General features: G+C 44.1%; 2 protein-coding genes and 1 long non-coding RNA gene across 17 annotated transcripts in view; 1 reads left to right on the top strand and 2 right to left on the bottom strand.

Annotated features, from left to right (window-relative positions):
* The window catches only part of LOC108228658 (cingulin-like protein 1), a 29328-nt gene extending 17523 nt beyond the window's left edge, over nucleotides 1-11805 (bottom strand). For 5 of the 8 annotated variants that reach the window (XM_037979313.1, XM_037979314.1, XM_037979318.1 and 2 more), the window contains exons 1-3: nucleotides 11503-11805; nucleotides 2024-2137; nucleotides 1094-1206 (exon numbers count right to left, since the gene is read on the bottom strand). In XM_037979313.1, the coding sequence (XP_037835241.1) occupies nucleotides 1094-1206; nucleotides 2024-2137; nucleotides 11503-11790 (515 nt within the window). In that variant the 5' untranslated portion in view covers nucleotides 11791-11805. Of the gene's footprint in view, nucleotides 1-1093; nucleotides 1207-2023; nucleotides 2138-11502 lie in introns of those variants that run through there. The other 3 variants (XM_037979316.1, XM_037979317.1, XM_037979320.1) reach the window with 3 other exon arrangements.
* Nucleotides 11806-18378: 6573 nt separating this feature from the next.
* LOC108245755 (transcription factor 4) overlaps nucleotides 18379-22166 on the bottom strand; it is a 179084-nt gene continuing 175296 nt past the window's right edge. For 6 of the 8 annotated variants that reach the window (XM_037979322.1, XM_037979321.1, XM_037979324.1 and 3 more), the window contains 3 exons: nucleotides 21877-22106; nucleotides 21249-21399; nucleotides 18379-21103 (listed from right to left, as the gene is read on the bottom strand). In XM_037979322.1, the coding sequence (XP_037835250.1) occupies nucleotides 21055-21103; nucleotides 21249-21399; nucleotides 21877-22106 (430 nt within the window). In that variant the 3' untranslated portion in view covers nucleotides 18379-21054. Of the gene's footprint in view, nucleotides 21104-21216; nucleotides 21400-21876; nucleotides 22107-22166 lie in introns of all 8 variants that reach the window. The other 2 variants (XM_037979325.1, XM_037979326.1) reach the window with 1 other exon arrangement.
* LOC119617649 overlaps nucleotides 22025-22166 on the top strand; it is a 718-nt gene continuing 576 nt past the window's right edge. Inside the window, exon 1 of the long non-coding RNA XR_005233996.1 lies at nucleotides 22025-22163. This is a non-coding gene — a long non-coding RNA (uncharacterized LOC119617649). The remainder of the gene's footprint in view (nucleotides 22164-22166) is intronic.

The raw sequence follows: 22166 nt of genomic DNA, 5'->3' as shown, positions 1-22166 counted from the left end.
CAACCAACCAACCATCCAACCGGCTGGCCTGGGGCCACCTTGGAGTCCTGGAAGATGGCGGAGGCGTCTGAGCAGCAGATGATGGATGGAAGGAAAACAATCATCATGACATCATTCCTGATCTTCTGACTAATCAGCGGATTTAAAGACCAGCAGGTTTCAGGTTCAGACCTGCTGGAGTCCAGAACCTTCGAATTGATCTGGGCTCTGAGAGGGAGTTCTTTCCGTCACCGTCGGCTCAGAGGATTTCAGAACAATTAAACAGGCTGACGTCTTCCTGCAGTAATCTGAGGGGCTGTTTGGCTCCGCCCCTCATGCCGTGATCCCAGCCGAGGTAACGGCTCCTTCATGTTGGCACCAACTGGGAATTTACGGGAAAATCACAGATTTTGTTTTTCCTGGAATCTGATCAGAGGGAGAAGGCGAGCCGCCACGCCTCTCCACCGCAGCGAGTTTCAACTTGTCCGTCAGAAAGTGAAAGCAGAAGAAGAGCGAAGACAGCGAGCCGCCGAGGTCACAGAGAGGCTTCGCCGCCATCTCTGAGGCTCAGTCAATGGGAGGGTGACCTCTGACCTCTGAGGGGATCGGACAGAAAACCGTCGGTCCTCCAGCAGAGAGACAAACGCTGACAGGAAGAGGACAAAAATATCTACGATCTGACGTATAAACCATAGAAGAAGAGAGATGGTTCCTGTAAACTTTATCAGTCCGATTCAAAGGATCCAGTCGTGTTAAATCTGTCCCAGAATCCAGATCAGTCCAGTTCAACCCAGTTCAGTTTATAAAAACAAGTTCTTCTTAAAGAACATTTTGGTTCTAACTGGTCCAATTTATCCAATTTATTCTAAATAAGTTCAGTTTCCATTCAAACACATTTAGTCCAAAACATTTAAAACGAGTTCCCTCTCAGCTCCAGTCCAACTGAAGCCGATTCAACAGATTCAAATTAAATCCGACTCAAGCCAACGAGGATCCAGTTGAATCCAATTTAAAACATCTTTGATACATAAAAATATTAATTAATTCCTTCGAATTCCAAAGAAAATGGAGTCTAAATCAGTTGAATCCTAATTATTTCCATTTATCTCCTCACTGTGTTTGGATGTTCCGGAGCTCCTGCTCGGTCCGGTTCTGGAGCTGCTGGAGGTGAAAGGTCAACTCCCGACTCAGAGCGGCGAACCTCAGCAGGTCGTCCGGCTCCAAACCCTGAAACAGAACACCTTCGTGAGGAGGAACGTCCGACTGTTGCTAACAGCTAACGGCTAATGGCTAGTCTGACCTAACAGCTAACATTTAACGGCTAATGGCTATTCTGAGCTAACAGCTAACAGCTAATGGATAATGGCTAGTCTGAGCTAACAGCTGAGAGTGGGGGCGGCCATCTTAAAGCTAATCTAATAGTATTTTACAGTATATAAATCTTTATTTTTTTACTTTCACATGAAAGTATTATCTTCCTGCAGGAAGTGGCCCAGGCTACACAGGAAATGCTACAGCTAGCTGCTGCGGTCCGTGCTACTAATATCCACAAAGTTTGAAATAAATAACTTGAGACTGACGACAGGAAGTCCCTCGATCCTGTCAGAATAAAAGTCCTTCAAACAGAGGTCGTTTTTTCTCCATAAAACTCCACTTTTAAATATCCGAACGATCCCTTTAAATCCTTTTCTCCAACGCTCAGCGAAGACGTAAACAACCAGATTTGATTCTTTTGGTTTGAAAGTTTGGAGAAAAACGGAGAATTTCAGAAACTTTATAAAACGCGACGCGACGCTGGAGGACGTCTCTGCTGAGGACTGAGGACACGGTGAGGGGACGGTCGTCCTTCAGAGACGACCTGGAATCAGAAGAACTGCTCCGAGGCTCCATTTATTCGCTTTAAATCATTTTAATTTGTGAACTTTGACCTAAAACCTGAACTTGGATCCACGGCGAGGAAACCAGGAAGTAAAGGTGACGGAGAAACAGTTTCTAACGTGTCGATGAAGCAAATATGAGAGACTTTATTTTCGATGAGATCTACCTGCTGGCTGTCGGCAGACGGAGCCTGCAGGAGCTGAACTTTGTCCTCTATCAGCTGCCGTAGTTTTTCCACCCAAACGGGGAGTTCCTCCTCGTTTCTCAGGAAATCTGGAGACTTGACAGAGAGGCAGAAGAGTTTTTATTAGCTGTCAGTCAAAATAAATCCTTGTTTCACAACCTGCAGCCCGAAGGGAAACCTCAGCCCGTGCAAAACTCTTCAGCAAAACTCTGCTCCGACCAGCCTTTAGCTCGTCATCGTTGGTCAGAATGAAACATGTTTATCCAAATTAATTAAATTATCACCAAATTAAACTGTTTCTCCCAACCGAAAAAACATCTGCAGTAGGTAAGATAGTGTTTGTTCAGAATCTTTCCATCCACTGGATGCATTTTTAACAAAAGGTCCCAGAAAGTCAAGATGGCCGCCTCAGCTAATCCACCTTAAACAACAAAAGTCAGTGAATATTACAGACTCTGGTGTGGTAGTAGCTGAGAGTCACTGTTTTCGGCTTTAACGGATAAAAATGAATCCTTACGCTCCTCCACGAGTTCAGATCTGCGCTAATCTCTGATTTTTATTCTGAAAAACCAGATCCAACTGTTGGACTTTAACCGTCTGAAGGTTTGGAGGAAACTGGCCGAACCGTCGGACGCTTCCCGCCCACAACCGCCGCGACCCGCGAGCTCCACTCAGACGGCGGGAAATTAATTCCCTCCTTCAGCAGACGAGCCGAAGGCTTCGTGAGACGAGTGGGCTGAGAGGTTTCTGATTAAAAACAATTAAAACGAGAAGATCTTCGCTGAAAACGCAGCCGGACGACAGCAGCGGAAACTGATGACGGCGAGATAAAACAAAAAAATGTACATTATTTAAGCAGCAAATATCAGCTAAAGTTTTTTGTTTTCAGGTAATTATAAAGTAAAACGGCGCCTGATGAATGTGGGACGCTGTAATTCTCTCCTCATTACTCTCTAACCCCCGTCTCCGAGAAATGGTGCTTATATGCCGCTAATTTGTTTTCCTAATTATGTTTCCCAGCAAAACATAATTGGTGAAACAAATTAGTACTATAGAAATGTAATTTCTGAGAGACAGGGCTCTTCTGTCAACATAACCTCACATTGTTTATGGTTTTAAATGAAATTATATGAAGACTGTGTCATCAAGTTTACTAAATACTTCTAACCACCATTAAAAAATGTAAATGACACCATTTAGTTCAGGAAAACGTCTGTGTCATCTTCAAAACAAATTGGATGAGTCATTATTCAGCTTAAACTAAGGCTAACGGTAAAAGTTAGCAAAGATTAGCTCAACGTTTCAGAGGTTTGAGTTAAAAAAGACAAAATTCAGGCAAATATTTACCTAAAATACAGATTTTAAAGGGATAAAAGGGGTGGTTTAGTAATTTAAATCAGCAGTAACCAAAATTTTAAAGACAGCACGAAGCTAACAGCTAACAGTTAACAGTTTGTAAAGGATAACAGAAGTTAGCAAAGATTAGCTCAACCTTTCAAAGTTTTGGGTTAAAAAAGACAAAATTCAGGTAAATATTTGCCTAAAATACAGATTTAAGAGGGATTAAAGAGGTAGTTTAGTAATTCAAATCAGCAGAAATCAAAACTTTAAAGACAGCACGAAGCTAACAGCTAAGAGTTTGTAAGGTTAATAGAAGTTAGCAAAGATTAGCTCAATATTTCAGAGGTTTGGGTTAAAAAGACAGACTTTAAGCAAATATTTAAGTAAACAAAACATTTTAAAGGAATTTTAAGGTCACTTCTAGATTAAAGATGAATTAGCAGAACCTAAAACTTCAGAAACACCAAAAGTGAAGCTTAGCATGGAGCTAAAAAACAGCTAACAGATTTAAAAAAGGCTAACAGACGTTAGCTAAGATTAGCTCAACATTTCAGAGTTTTGGGTTAAAAAAGACAAAATTCAGGTAAATATTTGCCTAAAATACATATTTAAGAGGGATTAAAGGGGTGGTTTAGTAAATAAAATCAGAAGAAATCAAAACTTTAAAGACAGCACGAAGCTAACAGCTAACAGTTTGTAAAGGATAACAGAAGTTAGCTAAGATTAGCTCAACATTTCAGAAGTTTGGGGTAAAAAGACAGACTTAAAGCAAATATTTAAATAAAACAAATATTTCCAAAGGGATTAAAGGGGTAAAATACAAATTAAAATCCACTTGGGGTCACATTTAAACCCAAAATGAAGCTTAGCATGGAGCTAACAGTTCAGTTTATCTCAGAAGAAAACAAAACTGTTTGGACTCCGATCTTCTTGTCTTTTAAACTGATAAATGGTTGTTAATTCAAGAAAAACCAATAAGTTTGCTCTTCCTGACAGAGTCTCGTCAACAAATGTGTTTAAGCAGCTGCTAGCTAAACATTAGCCTGAAAGAAGAGGCTAGTTTAGCTAACAGCTAACAGGAATCTACATTTCATTTATTAGACGGTTTATTTTTCAATAATATGAAATAAATAAAAACTCATGATTGGATCTTAAACTCTTGTTAGCCGTAAGCTAACAGAACGTAGCTTCAGCTAAGAGTAAAACAAACAAACAAACAAACTAAAGGAAAATGCAAAGAATGAGGTGACGGCGGGTGATAATGTTTTTGCCTGTTTGTTTCTAAAATACCTGATGAACCACATTGACTTCTGATTCAAGATGGCCGCCACAGCTAATCAACCTTATCATTATGTTGAGCGTCGACAGATTTAACAGGATTTTAACTGAACTTATCGGCATCTGGAGCCATTTTTACAACTTTTCTCCATTTCTGTTTGGATTTGGTCGACCGCGGAAACATCCGGAGTAAAAAGAAGAAAGTTTTAAACGGAGGAGAAACGCAGTTTTTAGCTCAACAACTCGACTTTAAAAGCGTTTGTTCGGTACTCACGGCGGGCTGCGAGAGGTTCATGGCGAGCGAGCGGACCCGAGGAGCTTCTCTGTATTCTGCGCGCGTCGCAGGGAGGCCCACTCTGCTGTGGACACGGAGACGGCCCTAGCAACCAGCTCCTGCCGCCGCCGCGGGAATGTGACGGGGGAGGAGTTCCACCCGACCACAGGACACTGGCTGCGGCGGCCATCTTCAGTCGTGTTGGCTTGAAAGGTCTCTTTTAACTCACAAGATATTTTGCTAACAGACGCAGACCTCAGCTCAGCTACTACCCCACGAGATTTTAGATCAATATCTGCCACACTGACTGAGTTACAGCCATCAGCTGATGGCGGCGGCGGCCATCTTGAATTGGGTTGACTCCAAATCTGTTGACGTTTATTCAATGATTAAAATCCATCCACTGCTTCGGGAGATATTTTACTAACAGACACAAACAGGAAGTGGTTCTGTGGACGGCCTGAAAGACAGAGGACATGTTGGCTCCAGAGCGTCCAGGTCGTCCGTGGCGAGGACGTCGGACATCCACAGAACCGTCCTGCGGTCCGGTTCTAACAGCTGAGTCCCCTCAGAGCTTCTCAACTGTTTGTTTCTGGTTCTGGTCCGACCCGGTCACCGAGCAGTGAAGCTGCCGTCTGATTGGCTGGCAGGGTTCCCACCTCAGGGCGCGTTCAGGTGGAGCCGGCAGAGCTTGGCGGCGCTCCAGAGCCGACACGCCTCATCAGCGCTGCAGGCTCAACGAGGGCGCCGCCTCGCCTCTGCTTGTTGACTTTGGCCCTGCCCCCTTTTTTAATAAAAATAATAAAACCTGCAGTTTATTTAAGGACCGGCTCAGATCATCGGGTTACTGGAATACAAAACTTTTATTGAATTTAAACGAGCTGTGATTAAGTTTTTATCTTCAAACAGCCGAAGATGATCCTTCCTGTGACCTTTGACCCCTCAGATAATCTTTAAATGATAAAACATCAAACTGACGATGCTGAAGGAATGCCTGTCACCCGCCACCGTACGGCCCAGGGATCACCCTCAGCTGTTACCACGCCATCACGTTTCTGGTCACTGATACCGGCGGCCATCTTGAATCAGACTGACCCCGAAGGTTCATCAGCTGCAGACGTAAAGTTTGTGATTATTTCCTGAAAGTTCCTGTAAAATTCATCCCCTGGCTCGTGAGATATTTTGCTAACAGACACGGAGCGAGTTCTCCTCAGGCTCAGGTGACGTCCAGCTGAGGTCAGAGGTCAAAGGTCGGTGGATCTGCACCGTCAGAGAACGCCTCCATGACTCGGACCGACCTTTGACCCCGACGACTGACGAGTCAGCCGGGAGAAAAGATTTAATCAGCCGAAACCAAGCCGAACAGAAGCTGGAAGGATCTAAAAGCTAAAAATGAGCAGAAAGAGCTAAAATGAGAAAACTGTCAGCTAAAAGCTAAAAGCTTCAGAACAGCAGCTGACAGACGAAAACTAAAAACCAGAAAAACCAACTAAAGCTAAACAGATTAATCAAATTAAAATGTTCTCCATGTTGACAGAATCTTTCTTCATTCAGCTGTTTTCAGAGGCACTAAGATCTGAAAGATTTCGGCCACAAAGAGCCGAAATCAGCTGGAGGACAAAAAGCCAAACGGAGCCGACTGACTGCAAACAAACAAACGGAACCAGTTTGTCCGAACGCTCCGCCCTGCAGAACTCCACCAGCTTCTCTGTTCAAACAAACCGGCGGCTCTGAAGCTTCCCGCCGCGGTTCTGACCCGGAGACAGAAACGGGTTCAGCAAAAAAAGACTCAGTTAAAAACCTGAGATCTGATCTGAAGGAGGAACTCACAGCGAGGGTTTGACACACACACACACACACACACACACACACACACACACACACACAGGTGTGCAGGGCGAGGTCTGCAGCACACCAGCATCAAGCTCCGCCCACAGTCTGAGCCCAGCGTCGCCTCCCAGACAGGAAGCAGAAGATTGTTTCCAAAAACCAAAAAGAAAAATTCTGAACATTTTTATAAAATGTGTTCAAACAAAAACAAACAAAAAAGCAAAATAAATAAAAAAACACAGATAAACTCAAAGTAAACTAATTCTTCTTTAAATGAAATAAATTAAAAATAAAAATCTAAATAAAATACGATTAAATATTAATAAACTAAATTAAAACCTGAAGCTAAATAAACAACAGAAAATGATTTTTCTTCTTTCTGTGATTTAAAAACTGAACTTTCCAGAAAATAAACTTTTAAATATTCTATTTTAAGGAAGTAAAAAAAACAGCCGATCCTCCTTCAAAATAAAAGACTTTGATCCCAACAATAACAGCCAAAGTTTCGTTTCCACAACATCGACTCTCCGAGCACCGCTGGCGAGTCCAGCTGCTGGTTCAGCTCGTTTCTGCTGATAGTTTTAGCTTTAGGCTAGCCTGGGACTCCTTTTAGCTTTTAGCTAGCATTATTTTCCTTTTAGCTAGCAGTCTGCTCCATTTAGCTCATAAGTTACATTTTTTAGCTAGTGTTTCGCTCCACTTAGCTAGCATTTTACCTCATTTAGCTAGCATTTCTCTCCATTTAGCTAGCATTCTTTTCCTTTTAGCTAGCAGTCTGCTCCATTTAGCTAGTATTTTACATGTTTAAGCTAGTAGTCTGCTCCACTTAGCTATCATTTTACCTAATTTAGCTAGTATTTTGCTCCACTTAGCTAGCATTCTTTTCCTTTTAGCTAGCATTCTGTTCACTTTAGCGTTAACTTCTCAGTTTTAGCTTCAGCAGACTCGTTTAGCGCTCGGCGTTAGCACCACATTAGCAGAAAACGCCGTTACTCGAGTTCTGAGAACAAGGAGCTGCAGATAAGAGCGGCGTGACGTTTCTTCTTCTCCTGTAAATCTGAATTCCTGCGAGTTACTTGGGGAGAGGCGTGGGATGCCAGTTCGGGGCGTTGCTCATACCAGACGGCACGACTTCGTCAGACAAAGGACGGATCAGACTAAAGCCACGAGGAGAAAAGAAGAAATTCTTCGCTGTTGTGTCGAGAATTCCTGAGCCGAAACGAGTGAAAACAGCAACGCCTCGCCTGAAGACGACGACACCTGAGCTGCAACAAACAGCCGCGGCAGATCGTCTGCTTGTCTCTATTGTTGCACCAAAAAGTGACAGCCAGTTTGATTCAAGATGGCTGCCAAAGCTAACAGACATCTCAGCTCGGTCAGTTTCAGTTTGTGACGAAGCAGAGACTCCACGGCTGCAGACAGCCGAAGGTTCGGGTGGTGGTAGCTGAGAGTCGTCCCCAACGCTCAGCCTGAGCTCCAACGAGGAGGAGGAGGAGGAGGAAGAGCAGAGACAAACCTGAACGTTCTAAAAACAGACGGACACCACCCTGCTCAAACAAGCTGCGGATTAAAGACGGTGACATCCTCCTCGTCTCCTTGTCTCCTGTGTCCTGTCTTCTGTCTCCTCGTCTCCTGTCCCCTGGTCCTCTGTCTCTGTGAGACACAAGACGTTCAGCTGCTTCTAAGATCCCTGAAGTCTCTCATTTTGGTTTTTATGGGTCTTTAAACATCCGAGGTGCTGAGGACAAGAACCGGTACCAGCTCCTGACCCAACAGAACCTGGTTCTAGCTCTGACCCAACAGAACCTCCTCCAGCAGCAGGACTCTCAGTGGGTTCCTGGTTGTGGAGGAGTTGTGGCCCACTTTCTTCAGCTCTCTGAGGTTCTGGTTCTGGTTCTGGACCGTTCTGCTGTGTTTGGGATCATTGTCCTGTTTATCGGACAGATGGCCTCACATCTGACTCCAGAATCAGCCCAAACCATCAGCCCTCCACCACCGTGCTGACAGCTGCAGTGCATTCTGGGTAAACATCTGTCCTCTGGTCTGGTTCTGCTCCAGAAGTCTTCTGGTTCCTTCAAGTCGAGCCGCCATGTTGTTTTTAGAGAGAAGAGGCTTTAACCTTTGACCTGCTGACTGGGGCCTGTAGAGACTGATGGAGCTCATTGCACGGTCTGACCTTCAGGGTGAATCTGCTGGGACTTTTTACGCTTCAGGAGGAAACAAAGACGTAAAAATCTAAGTTGAAAAGTTTTCTCTTTGCCTCGAGGTGAACAAAGATAAAGATTTTCTGATTTAAGAAAAAGTCTTTTTAGGACAGCCAGTTTCTAACAAACCTGCTGTGAGAACATGGAGACAAAACGGAGGCGGGCGTGAGCCGAGAGAGAACATTTCTGCGTTCTTGTTGGTCTGGTTGGTTGACTTCCTGCGCTGGAGTTCAGGGAAAGAATGTGGTCCCATTAAACGGCATTAAAGAGACGAAGAGAAATAAACACACACACACACACCGGCTGCAGAAAGGAAACGACACGAGAAAACGGGTGAAAGAGATCGAGGGGAAAGGTAACGGGAGGAAGGAGAACCGAGCCGGAGGGAACACCGGAGAATTCAAAATAAAACTCTGGAGCGTTTATCAGCAGTTTGACCTTCTTTACAATAAATATCTAAATGATACAGCAAAAAAATACTGTTAATTTTAAAAAAACACTAATATCTGCAGACAACACGCCTTCGTACCATTAGCGGCTAATGCTACTAGCTAAGGCTAGTGTTAAAGCTAAGATAAATAAAAGATTAAATCAAACTCTAACAAAAACAGAAAATAATCACCGTTGAGATTAAATCTGCCTTAAAACGTCTCAAAGCATCAAAAGTAGCGTCGCTCATTTTGCTAACAGAAGCTGAGCTAGCAAAGTTAGCTAGTTTATCAAAGAGCTAAAGCGCTAATAAGCAAAGGGGGTTTATTAAAGCTAAAAAAATAATAAATAAATTGTGTAATTTTGACAGAAACAAGCTAATCGACGTCGTAAACGTGTTGGTATCAAAAAGCTTATCGCCAAAATGTTAAAAAATGTTTGAAAGGTTAACCGTTTGTTTGCTGCGGAGCATGTCAGCCATTTTGTTCTGTTTGTTTAACATTAATTTAATTCTTAAAATTTTCATGAAGGAACTTTCCAGAAAATAAAATCTGCCTTTCCTTTGTCAAATCAGCAAAAATAATAAATATAATAAAATGTGTAGATGAAGCAAAATACAAGATGGCTGACAGTAGTAAATGAGGCTAGCATTAAAGCTAAGATGTTTAGCACATTTATGGATGAATTAAATGAAAAAAGCAAAAATAGTGTTTTTATGCTCAGATTTATTCGCCTCTTTTAGTATTAGCTGCGTTCCTTCTTATGCTAACAGCGGCTAAGCTAGCATATTTAGCTTCTTAGCATAAAGTTATTAAGCTAATAAACATATAAATATTTAATTACAGCTGAAAATATTTGTCTGATGCTGATGGAGATAAGCTAAAGAACACAACAAATGTAAATTAAATGTTACTAAATTAAATGTTTTAGGTGAATTAGCTACGTAGCATGTTAGCCTTTTTGTTGTCCTTGAATTTTCTATTTTAACATTTCTCCTCTTCTTTAAACTTCACTAAAATAAAACCTGGCTCTCATCAACCTGAGCAACAAACTGTTTTTTTATTAATATAAAATATGTTTGTAAAGAAAAATATAACTTGGCTAACAGGAAACATGTTTTTAAAACGTTAGCATGAAAGCTACAACATGGCGACTCTCAGAATATTTGTTTGTTTCGACACTTTTTCTTCCACCATAATTGGTAAATTTAGGATCACAGCTGCTGCAGCTCAGGATTTAGTTTAAGTTTAGTTTGTAACAGAAATACCACCGAAGAAGAAAACAACCTCCGGCTGGGAATCTGAAAGTGACTCGTCCTGCAGGCACACGCCGCCAGCCGCCGTTACGTAAGAGACGGGCGACGGTGTCTCTGCGTCCGGCCCGGTGGTTCCTGTCTTATCAGGAGTCCAGAGTTCGCTCGGAACCGTCTCCCGACCCGCCGGGACGGAACGTCTCTGTTAGAACCGACAAAGAACCCGAAGGAATGCTTATCACCTGCCGCCTGACCTCTGACCTCCGGAGTTCAGGACGACTCTCAGCTACTCCCACAGCAAGGCTCAGCCGAGGGCACTTAGCTGTGGCGGCCATCTTGAATCACACAGACTCTTGCAGCGTCCACTCAGTTCTGAGATATTTTGCTAACAGGGTTTGTAGGGCGACTCTCAGCCACCACCTCAGATTCTGTAAAATCCACAGAGTTTTAGCCCTTTTTGTGCTGGCTGAGGTTAATTAGCTGTGGCGGCCATCTTGGAGATATTTTGCTAACAGACATATAAATCAAATAAAAAAAAACTTTAATCCTAAAACTTGATTCTTTCATCCTTTCACCTCTGATGAACACATTAATCTGCAGGAGGTCAGAGGTCAGAGGTCAGGCTCAACATTCAGTAAAATATCTCCTGAGTCTGAAGGAAACTTTCAGGAGTTAAAGTTGCTTCATTCAAGATGGCCGCCGCAGCCAAGCTAATTTAACCAGAAACAGACAGGAGTGGTAGCTGAGAGGCAGGCCTTTAATCTGGACCCACCTGGACCTGAACCGACCCGAACCGAAGCGGGCTGAGTTCTGTCAGGTTGAACCGGGTTAAAACAAGAGCAGGAGTTCCTACCTGGTCCTGGTCCCGGTCCTGCTTCTGGTTCTTGACCCGGTTCCTACTCCCGGTCCCGGTTCTGTTCTCTGCGGTGCTCCGCGGCGGACTGACGGGCTGCTCCGATCCGGACGGGTTCCTCCTCGATGGGCGGGGCCGACACACCTGGAGCACACCGGAGCTGTGCGTAACGCGCGCGCGCGCTGACGACGCATCTGACGCACGCGGAGTCACCGCGCCTGAGGAGGAGGAGGAGGAGGGGGAAGAGGAGGGGGAGGAGGAGGAGCCTCTCCTCCTCTTTTCGACCATTTTAGGAAATAAAAGCTGAAGCACGTGAGGAATGTTCGCGGCTCCACCTGAGGAGGAAACCGGAAGTCGGGCTGCTAAAAACTGAAAGCTGCTGTTTGAGACGCGTCAGCAGGAACGCCTGGAATGCGGGTCTGCGCTCAGCGTAAAGACAGCAAACATCAGAGCCTTCAGCTGTTTTCAGTCACTTCGGCTGTTTTTCCTGCAGCTAAACGAACAAAGTTGGACTCGAATGCAAGTTAAATTCAAATAAAGTTTTCTTTTTAAATCTAAGAGCAGAAAAGTTAAAGACGGGCGGTCACGTGACTTCCTGTTAATAAAATATCTTCAGTCCCAGAAGTTAGACGCTCAGATCTGATTGGTTCCCATAGAAGAACCTGATTCCTGATCAGAGACTGACAGGTGAGTCACCTGCGGCTGTTGGGAAACAGAACCGCGCCTCGCATTCCTCCGCCTCAGCTGCAGACTCGCCCGCCAGCAGCCGAGGCTTCGGCTGATTTCTGACATCATCGGGTCGAACCGGACACCCTGAAAGGGTCAGAAATGAAGCGGATTTGTTTTATTTTTCACGTGAAATTGTCCAGAACCGTTCCGTTTTACGCCAGAAACTGTTTGAGTTCTAAAAACAGAAGAGAGGAAAAAACCAGAACCGTTCCCACGACGTGAGTCAGAGCCCGACAAGTAAAAACAGATTCCAGGTTCTAATGAAAGCTCCGTTCAGAAGTTCTCCAAAATATAAAAACAAGAGTTTATATGAAATGTTTGAACTAAAACTGAACCGTTTTTAGGAAAATATCCTTTTTGAGTTTAATGGCAGCAACTCGTCTCTCCAGATGTTCCAGATGTTTCCCTCTTCTTCTCCCATCAGTCTGTAAACATCTGGACCTGAGGAGATCCTTTCCAGAGGTGCTAATGCACCCCCATACCATCAGAGAGGCAGGCTGACCTCAGAACAGTTCAGAGGAGACACATCTGTTCACATCTGGCTTCTTCTTTGCCTGATAGAGCTTTAAGCAGCACGGTGAACTGTGTTTACAGACAGTGTTCCAGAACCAGCTTTGACCTTTGACCTCAGAGGTGATCGCTGAGTTTTTAAAGTTTTTCACTGAGGAACTTTATTCTGAAATTGCTCCACTACCTTCAGACAGATTCAGCCTCTGAATCCTCGTTTAGCCCACTCCTCCGTCTGACCTGTTGAACCTAAAAGCTCCTGCAGCTGTTTGTCTTTTGTTGCTGCCATAAAACTCGAATTATCAACATGTTTACGGTTCTGCTGCGAAGGAAACGAGCTTCTCTGTTTTGGGTCAACATAAAACTTAAAGAGTTCACCTCTAAAAAAAAAACAGGTTAATTATTTAAAGGTGTTATTGTTTTGACCCCGAACCGGCCGGCGTGTTCTCTGCGGGTGGAAACTGAACGCTCGGACTCGTTTCTGTTTATTCGTCACCCAGCAGAGAACACGGTGTTGTGTCACCTGGATGTTCAGGGCGGGACGCCTCATAAAACCAAACATGCGGCACATGGGAGCGCCTCGGTGAGACAACCTTTATTCACCCTCCCGCCTCCCGCCTCCCGCTGCTGCAGCGAACGCTGCAGGTGAAGCAGCACCTCTGCAGGAAGCGTCGCTTTACGGCCCGAATCGAGCCGAGTCGGCGTCCTTGTTCTGCACCTCGCTGTGAACTTTGGTAAAACAAATAAATCAAGATGTGATCTGGACTGAAAGCAGATAAAAAACAGAGACAAACAAGATGTTCCTGAAGGAGAACATCAGTTTAAACTCTGATAAATGAGTCTGTTTGCTTCCAGGAGCACAAATGTGTGCATGCTAACACTGATGCTTACAATAATAATAATATTAATGCTAACATTGATGGTAATAATGATGCTAACTGATGCTAACAGTGATGGTAATAATGATGCTAAAACATGCTAACAATAATAATGATGCTGACAATGATGGTAATAATGATAATATTGATGCTAACAATAACAATAGTGATGCTAACAATGATTCTGACAATGATGCTAACAGTAATAATTAATGTTATTTACAATAATGCTAACAATGATGGTAACAAATGTACAAAGAAAATGCTAACAGGTTTACATTATTCTAACAAACTTACAATAAAAGTTTTACTGATTTTAGTATCCATCTCATAAAAGCACAAATAATTTTGTGATTAAAGTTTTCACTGAAAATGAAAACATGTCGGTGACACAGCTAACGTCCTTATTTATGCTAACATTTTAGCTAATGTTAGCAAACTCATTAATAATGCTAACGATCATTTATTCATGTTAAAAAGCCACATTGGTGTTTTGAACATGATTTAATAATTATGCTAACAGGGTTTGATTAAAAGTTAAAAACAAAAACCTTTTCACAGCCGGATCTGATCGAAGGGATTTAAATGTTGAATATTTTTCTTCCTAAATGTCAAAACCGACCCGACTGTTCAACGTTAAGCTTGTTTTCCAGCCCAGATGTCAAAAAAATGACGTTTTTGTTTTTATCAGACGACCGATCAGAGATTAATGAATATAATGGCTCCGAAGAAGCAGCTGGAAGAGGTCAAAGGTCAACGGAGGCCTGGTCTCTGTCATAAACAGCTGCTCTGAGTTTCTCCCAGGATCTGTGGGACAAACAGTCGGGGGTTTTTATCAGAAAGGACGAGAAAGACTGAAAGTGTCCCCGAAAGACAGGTTGGACATTTGGTGACAAACCAGGAAACACCAAGGATCCAGTCTGTCCACCTGTGTCCCTATCCACCAGTGTGTATCTGTCCACTAGAGTCTCTGTCTACCAATATCCATGTCCATCAGTGTCCCTGTCCAACAGAGTTCCTGCCCAAAAGAGTCCCTGTCCAACAGAGTACCTGTCCACCAGTGTCCCTGTCCATTAGAGTCTCTGTCCACCAGTGTCCCTGTCCATTAGAGTCTCTGTCCACCAGTGTCCCTGTCCATTAGAGTCTCTGTCTACCAGTGTCTCTGTCAAACACAGTCCCTGTCCCCCACTGTCCATCAGTATCTCTGTCCAACAGAGTCCCTGTCCACCAGTGTGTCTCTGTCCAACATAATTCATGCCCACCAGTGATAACACTTTATTGTCTCTATGGACAGAGGACAAAGACAGAAGCTCCATAAACCTTCCAGCTGGACTGAAACCTGCTGCTGTCCACATGTACGACACAAATGTCTTCTGGAGACAAATCTGACGGTCAGACGAGACACAAAGACAAGAAGGACGTTTGGAGAAGTCGAGGTGAAGCTTTCAGACATCGGGACACCAAACCACCTGTCAGGCACGGTGGTGGCAGCATCATGCTGTGACTCACCAACCTGAACTCTGCCAAGAAGAGACGAATATCAGCCGGAAGCTCAATGGAGACAGGAAGTCCAAGAGGTCCAGGAGATATTCAGACTGTTTCTTTACGGGTCGAGGTTCTGGTGACCCGGACCGGACAACAAGTCCGTTTTTTTTTTTTACTTTTAAAAAGAATAAAACTGAACGGACTCTTTTAACACAAACTGAATAAATTAAATCTAAAGATAACATTTAAAAAAATGTCTTTGAAACCGTTTGAAATGATTTCGAAACCCAAAAACCTGCCAGAAAAATCTTCCATTAAAGTCGTTTTCATCCTCGAACGTCTGAACTATGGGAGGAATTTTCCCCACGGCGCCGAGAGAACCGACGTCAGAACGGCTGAAAAACGAGCGAGCAGCTCTTTAAACTCGACCCAGGTGTGTTCGGACTCGCTCCGACAGGAAACCTGCAAACAAGCCGCCAAACGCAGAGAAATCCAACGACCACGAGAAAAAAAAATGTTTTAATTAATTTAATCTATTTCCTTTTTTTTAGAAGATTCCTTTTTAACAACCTTATAGCCGCCAAAAAACATCTTTTTAACATTATTTTAAGACTCTTTAATCAGAATAATGTTCTTTCTCTATATTTGACATGTTGTTCATGAGGATGTTGCCACCTAGTGGTGTGGCATGAGTACTGCAGAGCTGTTTGGATGCAAAAATGTAGAAATAAATAGAAAAAATTAATAATTTAAACGATCTGGAGCAGACAGGCCCTAAATATACACGAAACAAAAATAAATAAATTCAATATATCACCAAAACTACACTTCAGACCGATAACTTCAAACAGGTTTTGTTTGGAAACTTCAAGTTCTGATCGATTGATTCTGATTTTACTGAAATATTCTTAATTTACAGAAATTAATAAAAACACTCACCTGTCTGAGAGAAGTTCTCGTTTAAAGTAGTCCTGCTGATGATGGAGGAATATTCACAAAAAGACTCGTATAACAAATCAATTAAACATAAAATATATAAAATGACACGGAGGCTTAAAGAGACAAAATACACTTTGTTCCTCGAAATGTAAAATTAGTTTCTGCCGTTTAGTTAACTGTTTAACTCCGTAGTTATTAGCGCTAAACTACATTAGCTGCCTTCAAACACGAGTTAACTACAAAATAAAACTGATCGTGTCTAAAATGTCCCACAGCTTTCACCGTCTGTGTTACATTAAGCTAACCCTGTACTGGACACTGTGCTAAGCTAGGCTAACTGTGTCATATACTTTAAGCAAAGCTAGGCTAACTGTGTCATATACTTTAAGCAAAGCTAGGCTAACTGTGTCATATACTTTAGGCTAAGCTAGGCTAACTGTGTCTTATACTTTAAGCTAAGCTAGGCTAACTGTGTCCTGAACACTGTCCTAAGCTAATCTGTCTTTTATTTTAAGCTAAGCTAGTCAAACTGTGTCCTGGACTTTGAACTAAGCTAAGCTGTGTCCTGGACTTTGTGCTAAACTAGCCTGTCTTATACTTTACGCTAAGCTAGGCTAACTGTGTCCTAGAAATTGTGCTAAGCTAGTCTGTGTCCTGGATTTTATGCTTAACTAGGCTAACTGTGTTCTGGATTTTTACGCTAAGCTAGCTGTGTCCTGGACTTTGCACAAAGTTAAGCTAATTGGGTCCTGAACACTGTGTAAGCTAGGCTACAGTGTTGTTTACTTTACGCTAAGCTAGGCTAACTGTGTCCTGGACTTTGTGTTCAGTTTTGTTTTAATGTTTGTTTTTTATATTCAATACTGTATATATTTGTATATTCAATAAATTAAATATAAAGCTGATAATATTTCACTGCCTTCTGAGAAAAACTCAACAGGAAGTTATTATTTTATAAAAAGTCTGGCAGTGAACGAAAAAAGAAAGTCTTCGTTATTGTTTAGAGAAAAACGAGGCGAAGGTTGTTTTAAATGTCAGATTTGTTGAGCTGAATAAAATTCTGAGCAGGTAAATAAAAGAAGGACAGGAGCGGCCATTTTGAATTCAACTCATTATTGCAGTTAAACTGGTACAGAGTAACAGATTACAAAGCTCATGGCACAGTCACTGAAAAAAAGAAATGAGGTGTGTATGTACAACAAGGAGGAAAAGAAACAAACAAAATAAAGCGTTAACATTTCGGCTAAAAGAAACACCAGGGCTAACATAAAAATGAGGATCTGGTCATTTGGGAGACAACTTGATTACACAACAAAGAAAATATGGAATGAAAACAAAACATTTCTTAAAAACGCGTCCACCGACAGATTCAATCCTCATGTTTGAGCTAGGTCCGAGTCGGAGCAGCTTTCCCTTTTCATAAAAAGCTCAATTAACGCCAAACGGGACTGAAACTGCGATCCGATTGCTTTTTGGGGAAACAGCTGATTGTTTGCAGACGACCTGCTTCTGTCCGTTCGCAACGCTCCAATCTGTCCCAGAAAGTCCATATATTAATCTCAAATTAGGTGCTTTTCCATTTATTTAAATCTCGTCTAAAAAGACAAAAAAACAGAAAAATAAAAGCCTTGGATTCAGAGCCGACCCTCAGCCACCAGGGGGCGCAGCGCTGACCTTCACTCTTTGGCAGATAAAAATTTGTCGCAATTTATTTAATTTTTTCGTGACCATTTTTTTTCCTTTTTTTTACATTTAAACAAGTTTTATCATCTAAAAACTTCAATTTCTGGGGAAAAAAAGAAAAAATGGTGGAGAAATGAGCTAAAATGGAGGTTAGCGATGGTTAGCGCTCGCTAACAGCCGAAGAGTTGGCAAACAGAACCTCACCGAAAACATCATCATCATCATCGTGTCTCACTGGAAAATCCTCACGCCAAAGAAAAATGGCCGACGACTATTTACACAAAAAGAAAAGCAGCTAAAAGACGTGACATCATGAGGCGTGGAAAACGAAAGAAATTTATTTTTCATATCTGATTCCTCCCTCAAACCCTCAAAATGTCTCCCACATTTATAAACAAATTATAAAATTAAAAAAAAAAGAAAAATCTGTTTTTTGATCACGACATTTTCAATGTGACTTTTTTTTTTTTTTTACCCCGAACACTTATTTAATTTTTTTTTTGTACTTTTTAATCTTCTAACAAAAGAAGCAGAAACAATACATCATATTTCTAAAACACAAAATAACGACCGTCTACATGTAAAAATATAACTTTTACATACACAATTTCAAAATAATGGTAAAGTTTTGCCATTTTTGTTGCATACAATTTACAAACGTCCGAGTTGTTGTTGCCGTTTTTTTTTGTTTTTGTCCCGTTCGGGGTGCCGTACTGCTCGTCGCCGGGGTCGTCACGGCAACGACGAAGAATACGATGCAGTCAGTTTGAAGAAACTCGTAACACTGAGGGGGTCGCCGCCAATTTCTGCCGCTTCAGTCTTTGACAAAAGTCCCCGAGAAAAAACAAAAAAAACAAAAACAAACACTTCTCTGCCACAGATTTAAAAAAACGAACAGAAAAACGGCACCCTCGTTATATATCGTATATATTTTTGTACATTTATATATAGATTGATTTATTCAAATAGATTCTTCTTCCAGTCGGGATTCGAACCATCAACTGAGCGATCGATGCTGTCGGAGCGAATTGTTGGGTTTCTTTTTTTAAATTTTTTTACATTTTCTGTTTCAGACGTAAACCAGAACAGACAAAAAAAAAAAGGTAATAAGATAAAAGGTTTTTTTTTTTAAAAAAAAAAGAAGAAAAGAAGAGAAATAAAATAAATCTTACAACAGACGACCAAACACCGAGTACTGAAGACTACAGGGGCTTACAGACGAGCCGATCAAATATCGATAAAAAGCTATAATACAAGAAGAGATGCGCCGTCGCCGTGGAGACCGGGACTGGGGTTGGGGTTCTGGAGGACCTTGGGGGACCGGGATGGGTTCTAGTCTTTGCTAAACCAGAACACGCCGTCTACGCACACACAAGCGTACATTAAATACAGTTTACTGTTTTTTTTCTTTTCTTTTTTTGTTTTTTTATCCAAAAAAATACTTTTTTTTTTTTTTTACTTTTTTTTTTTTTTAAATTCCCAGGTCTGGTAAAAAACCTGACTGCATAGAACCTACCGACTAACAACACGTCTCCCTAAGCTTGCATCCTAGTAAAAGAGCAGGAAAATGTCCTCCGATGATATGAACTCTAAGAAGGCACGTTGGCAGAAGTGTGAAAGTTCAAATTGCATCTGTGGGCGAGAGGCTGGAGAGACGGGCTCGGGTTCCGGCTCGGGGCTCATAAGGCGAGGATCTGTAAAGAACCGGGACCGCGGGGGGGGCTTCAGACCGACGCCAGGACGTCCGACCCGTCTTGACCGAAGCTCAAAGGTGGAACGTCCTTCCTGGTTTTTCCTCCTGGATCCGTTTGTTCCTCGCGTGGCGGCAGAACCCCGTCAGACCCTGGGTTCTGTCCCCCCCCCGTCGGGACAGGGACGTCCCAGGTGGACTCTAAAACCAACAAGGGTCCAAAGTTCTTGAGAAGCAGAACCTCAGACTCTGGAAGTCGAGTTGAAATCAAAGGAAAAGTCAGATTTGGTCCATTGGTTGAAAATAAAACTCAAGAGGTGAATCTTATTTCTGACGAAGGGGGCGGAGCCTACGTGCTCCAAACGAAGGGGTACGAACTACAAACCTCCGCTCAGAGGCAGACGTCCCCATTAACGGGTCCGTTCGGGTCCTCCGAGGTTCAGATCGTCATCAGAAGAACCAGATCCTGGATCCGAGCGGCTGAAATGAGGGCGGGGGGCGGAGCTGCTCCTCCTCAGTGGGAGGAGTCAGCTGAGGTCCGATCTCCATCAGGAATCTGTTCGGGATCGACGGCGGACGTTTATCTGAGCAGTTCTACTCTGAATGTTTGGCCGATGACGTCATCGGTCTCTGTCACCGTGACAACCGTTGGATTTCTTGAAAGATTGTCGGATTTCAAACCCCTCCCCCCCCGGCAACCCGTCGTGTCTTCAAATGAAGACCAAGGACCTGGAGTCTCTAAAAGGTGTCCCATTTCTGAAAGACGTCCTCCTGGGACGTTTGGATACAAGAGGACACAGAAACCGTTGGATGGTTGTGACCCTGGAGGGAGCGTCCTAACCTGAGGGGGCGGGGCTAACTAAGGAACGGGATTCGAGGGGGTCCGGTCCTTCAGGAGAATCTGATTGGACTCAAAGACCCACGAGCCACAAGTTCAAGACCAGGAGGAGGAAACGACGGGACCGAAAGCCCCGCCTCCACCGCTGGACGGGGACGTTGGACATGAAGGGACCCACCCCCCCCTTTAATCCTCCTCTTCTTCCACGACTCCGACTCAATCCAAGCCGAGCGACCGGAGGAAGGTGCTGAACCCGCTCCGATCATCAGTCCGGTCGTCTGATTCCCACAAACATCTTCATCTGACCGCCGCCCGAGTCCCCCGAGTCCCTGGAGTCCCTGGAGTCCCTGGAGTCCCTGGAGTCCCTGGAGTCCCCGGACGACTGATTGACTCGACGGCTGATTGAAGCTAAACTACCGGAGACCTCGGCGGATTGTTCCCGAGCTCCATCCTAATTGAAATGGGAGCGTCCGTCCGCGGCGTGCCGTTGCACCACCGTTCAGAGGCTTGAACCCTTGGTGATATGTTTCGTTTCGTCCGTCCCCAACCCCGAGCTGTCTCTCTGCCCGCGTCGACTTTTTAAACGAGTCTTTTTTTAATAGATATATTTCTCTCGAACCTTTTTGTTCTTTAAAACCGGGAATGCTGATAAAACACGGAGCACAACAAGGACTGATTCTTTTTTTTCTGTTTTCGGTTTTGGTCCGTCGCCGCGTCCAGTCGACGCCGAGCGGCGTTCCTGACGGGAGGAGGGAAAGAAGACGGCGGTGGCGGAGAGGAGGAGAGAGATGGAGGCGGGGCCGTCAGAGGAAGTGGTCGCTCATCATCTTGATGAACTCCGGCACCTTGGACCTGCGGAGACAACAGGAGCCGTTTGGGAAGGAGGGAATCGGACAACGAGTCGGTCGGAACGCCGGGAACTAAAACCTCCTGTTTTACGGTTCTGGTCTGAAGTGAAATCTGACCATCAGGGGGAGGAGATGTTGCTGCTGTTTACATTTGTCCCATGGGGTTCGCTCCATCGCCCATGGCGGCGGCGGCGGCGTGGTGGGCGGCGGCCAACGACAGCGGAGTCCCATCCGACGTCACGGTGACCTTCTCCTCCTCGCGGCGCTTCAGGCACGCCGCCTTCGGGTTCAGGTTCCGCTCTGAACACAGAGAGGAGACAAAACGGGTCAGAACACGGAAAACTGGGCCCTGATCCGGGTCCAATAGAACCAAGCAGAACCTGGTTCCAAAACCTGGTTCCGGCTCCCGACCCAACAGAACCTGGTTCCAGAACCTGGTTCTGGCTCCCGACCCAACAGAACCTGGTTCCGGCTCCCGACCCAACAGAACCTGGTTCCAGAACCTGTCCTCATCTGTCCTCTGGTCTTCTGGTTCCTTCAGGTCAAGCTGCCATGTTGAGCCTTTGACCTTTGACCCCCTGACTGAGGCTGTAGAGTCTGATGGAGCTCACTGCACGGTCTGACCTTCAGGGTGAATCAGCAGCCGTCTAATCTTCCTCTCTGTAGAGCGATGGACTCTAAATGACCTTTGACCCCTCCCAGCAGGTGATTGCTGCTGCCTTTCCGCCCTGGCGTGGTGCTACCCTCAGCAGAAGCCGTCTGTTTGGTGGAACTGACCTCGGACCTGCTGCTCCAGGCTCAGGATGACGGCGACGGCCTGGTGGAGGATCAGCAGCTTGGTCTGAGGTTTGTCGCTCTTCAGGTGCAGCTGCACCATCCTGCCCAGCTCCTTGAACGCCTCGTTGATGTCGCGGACGCGCAGGCGCTCCCGGGCGTTGTTGGCCATCCGCCGCTCCCGTTCCCGCTCCATCTTCTGCTCCGGACTCAGGTCCTCGTCGTCGTTGTTGCTGGAGAGACAAACGGAGACGAGCGAGGGGGGACGGGGGGGACGGGGGGGGGGGCAGGTT

This window comes from Kryptolebias marmoratus, linkage group LG14, assembly GCF_001649575.2.
Source record: "Kryptolebias marmoratus isolate JLee-2015 linkage group LG14, ASM164957v2, whole genome shotgun sequence".
In the NCBI taxonomy this organism is placed as follows: Eukaryota; Metazoa; Chordata; class Actinopteri; order Cyprinodontiformes; family Rivulidae; genus Kryptolebias; species Kryptolebias marmoratus.
This window is presented reverse-complemented; position numbering and strand designations above follow the sequence as displayed.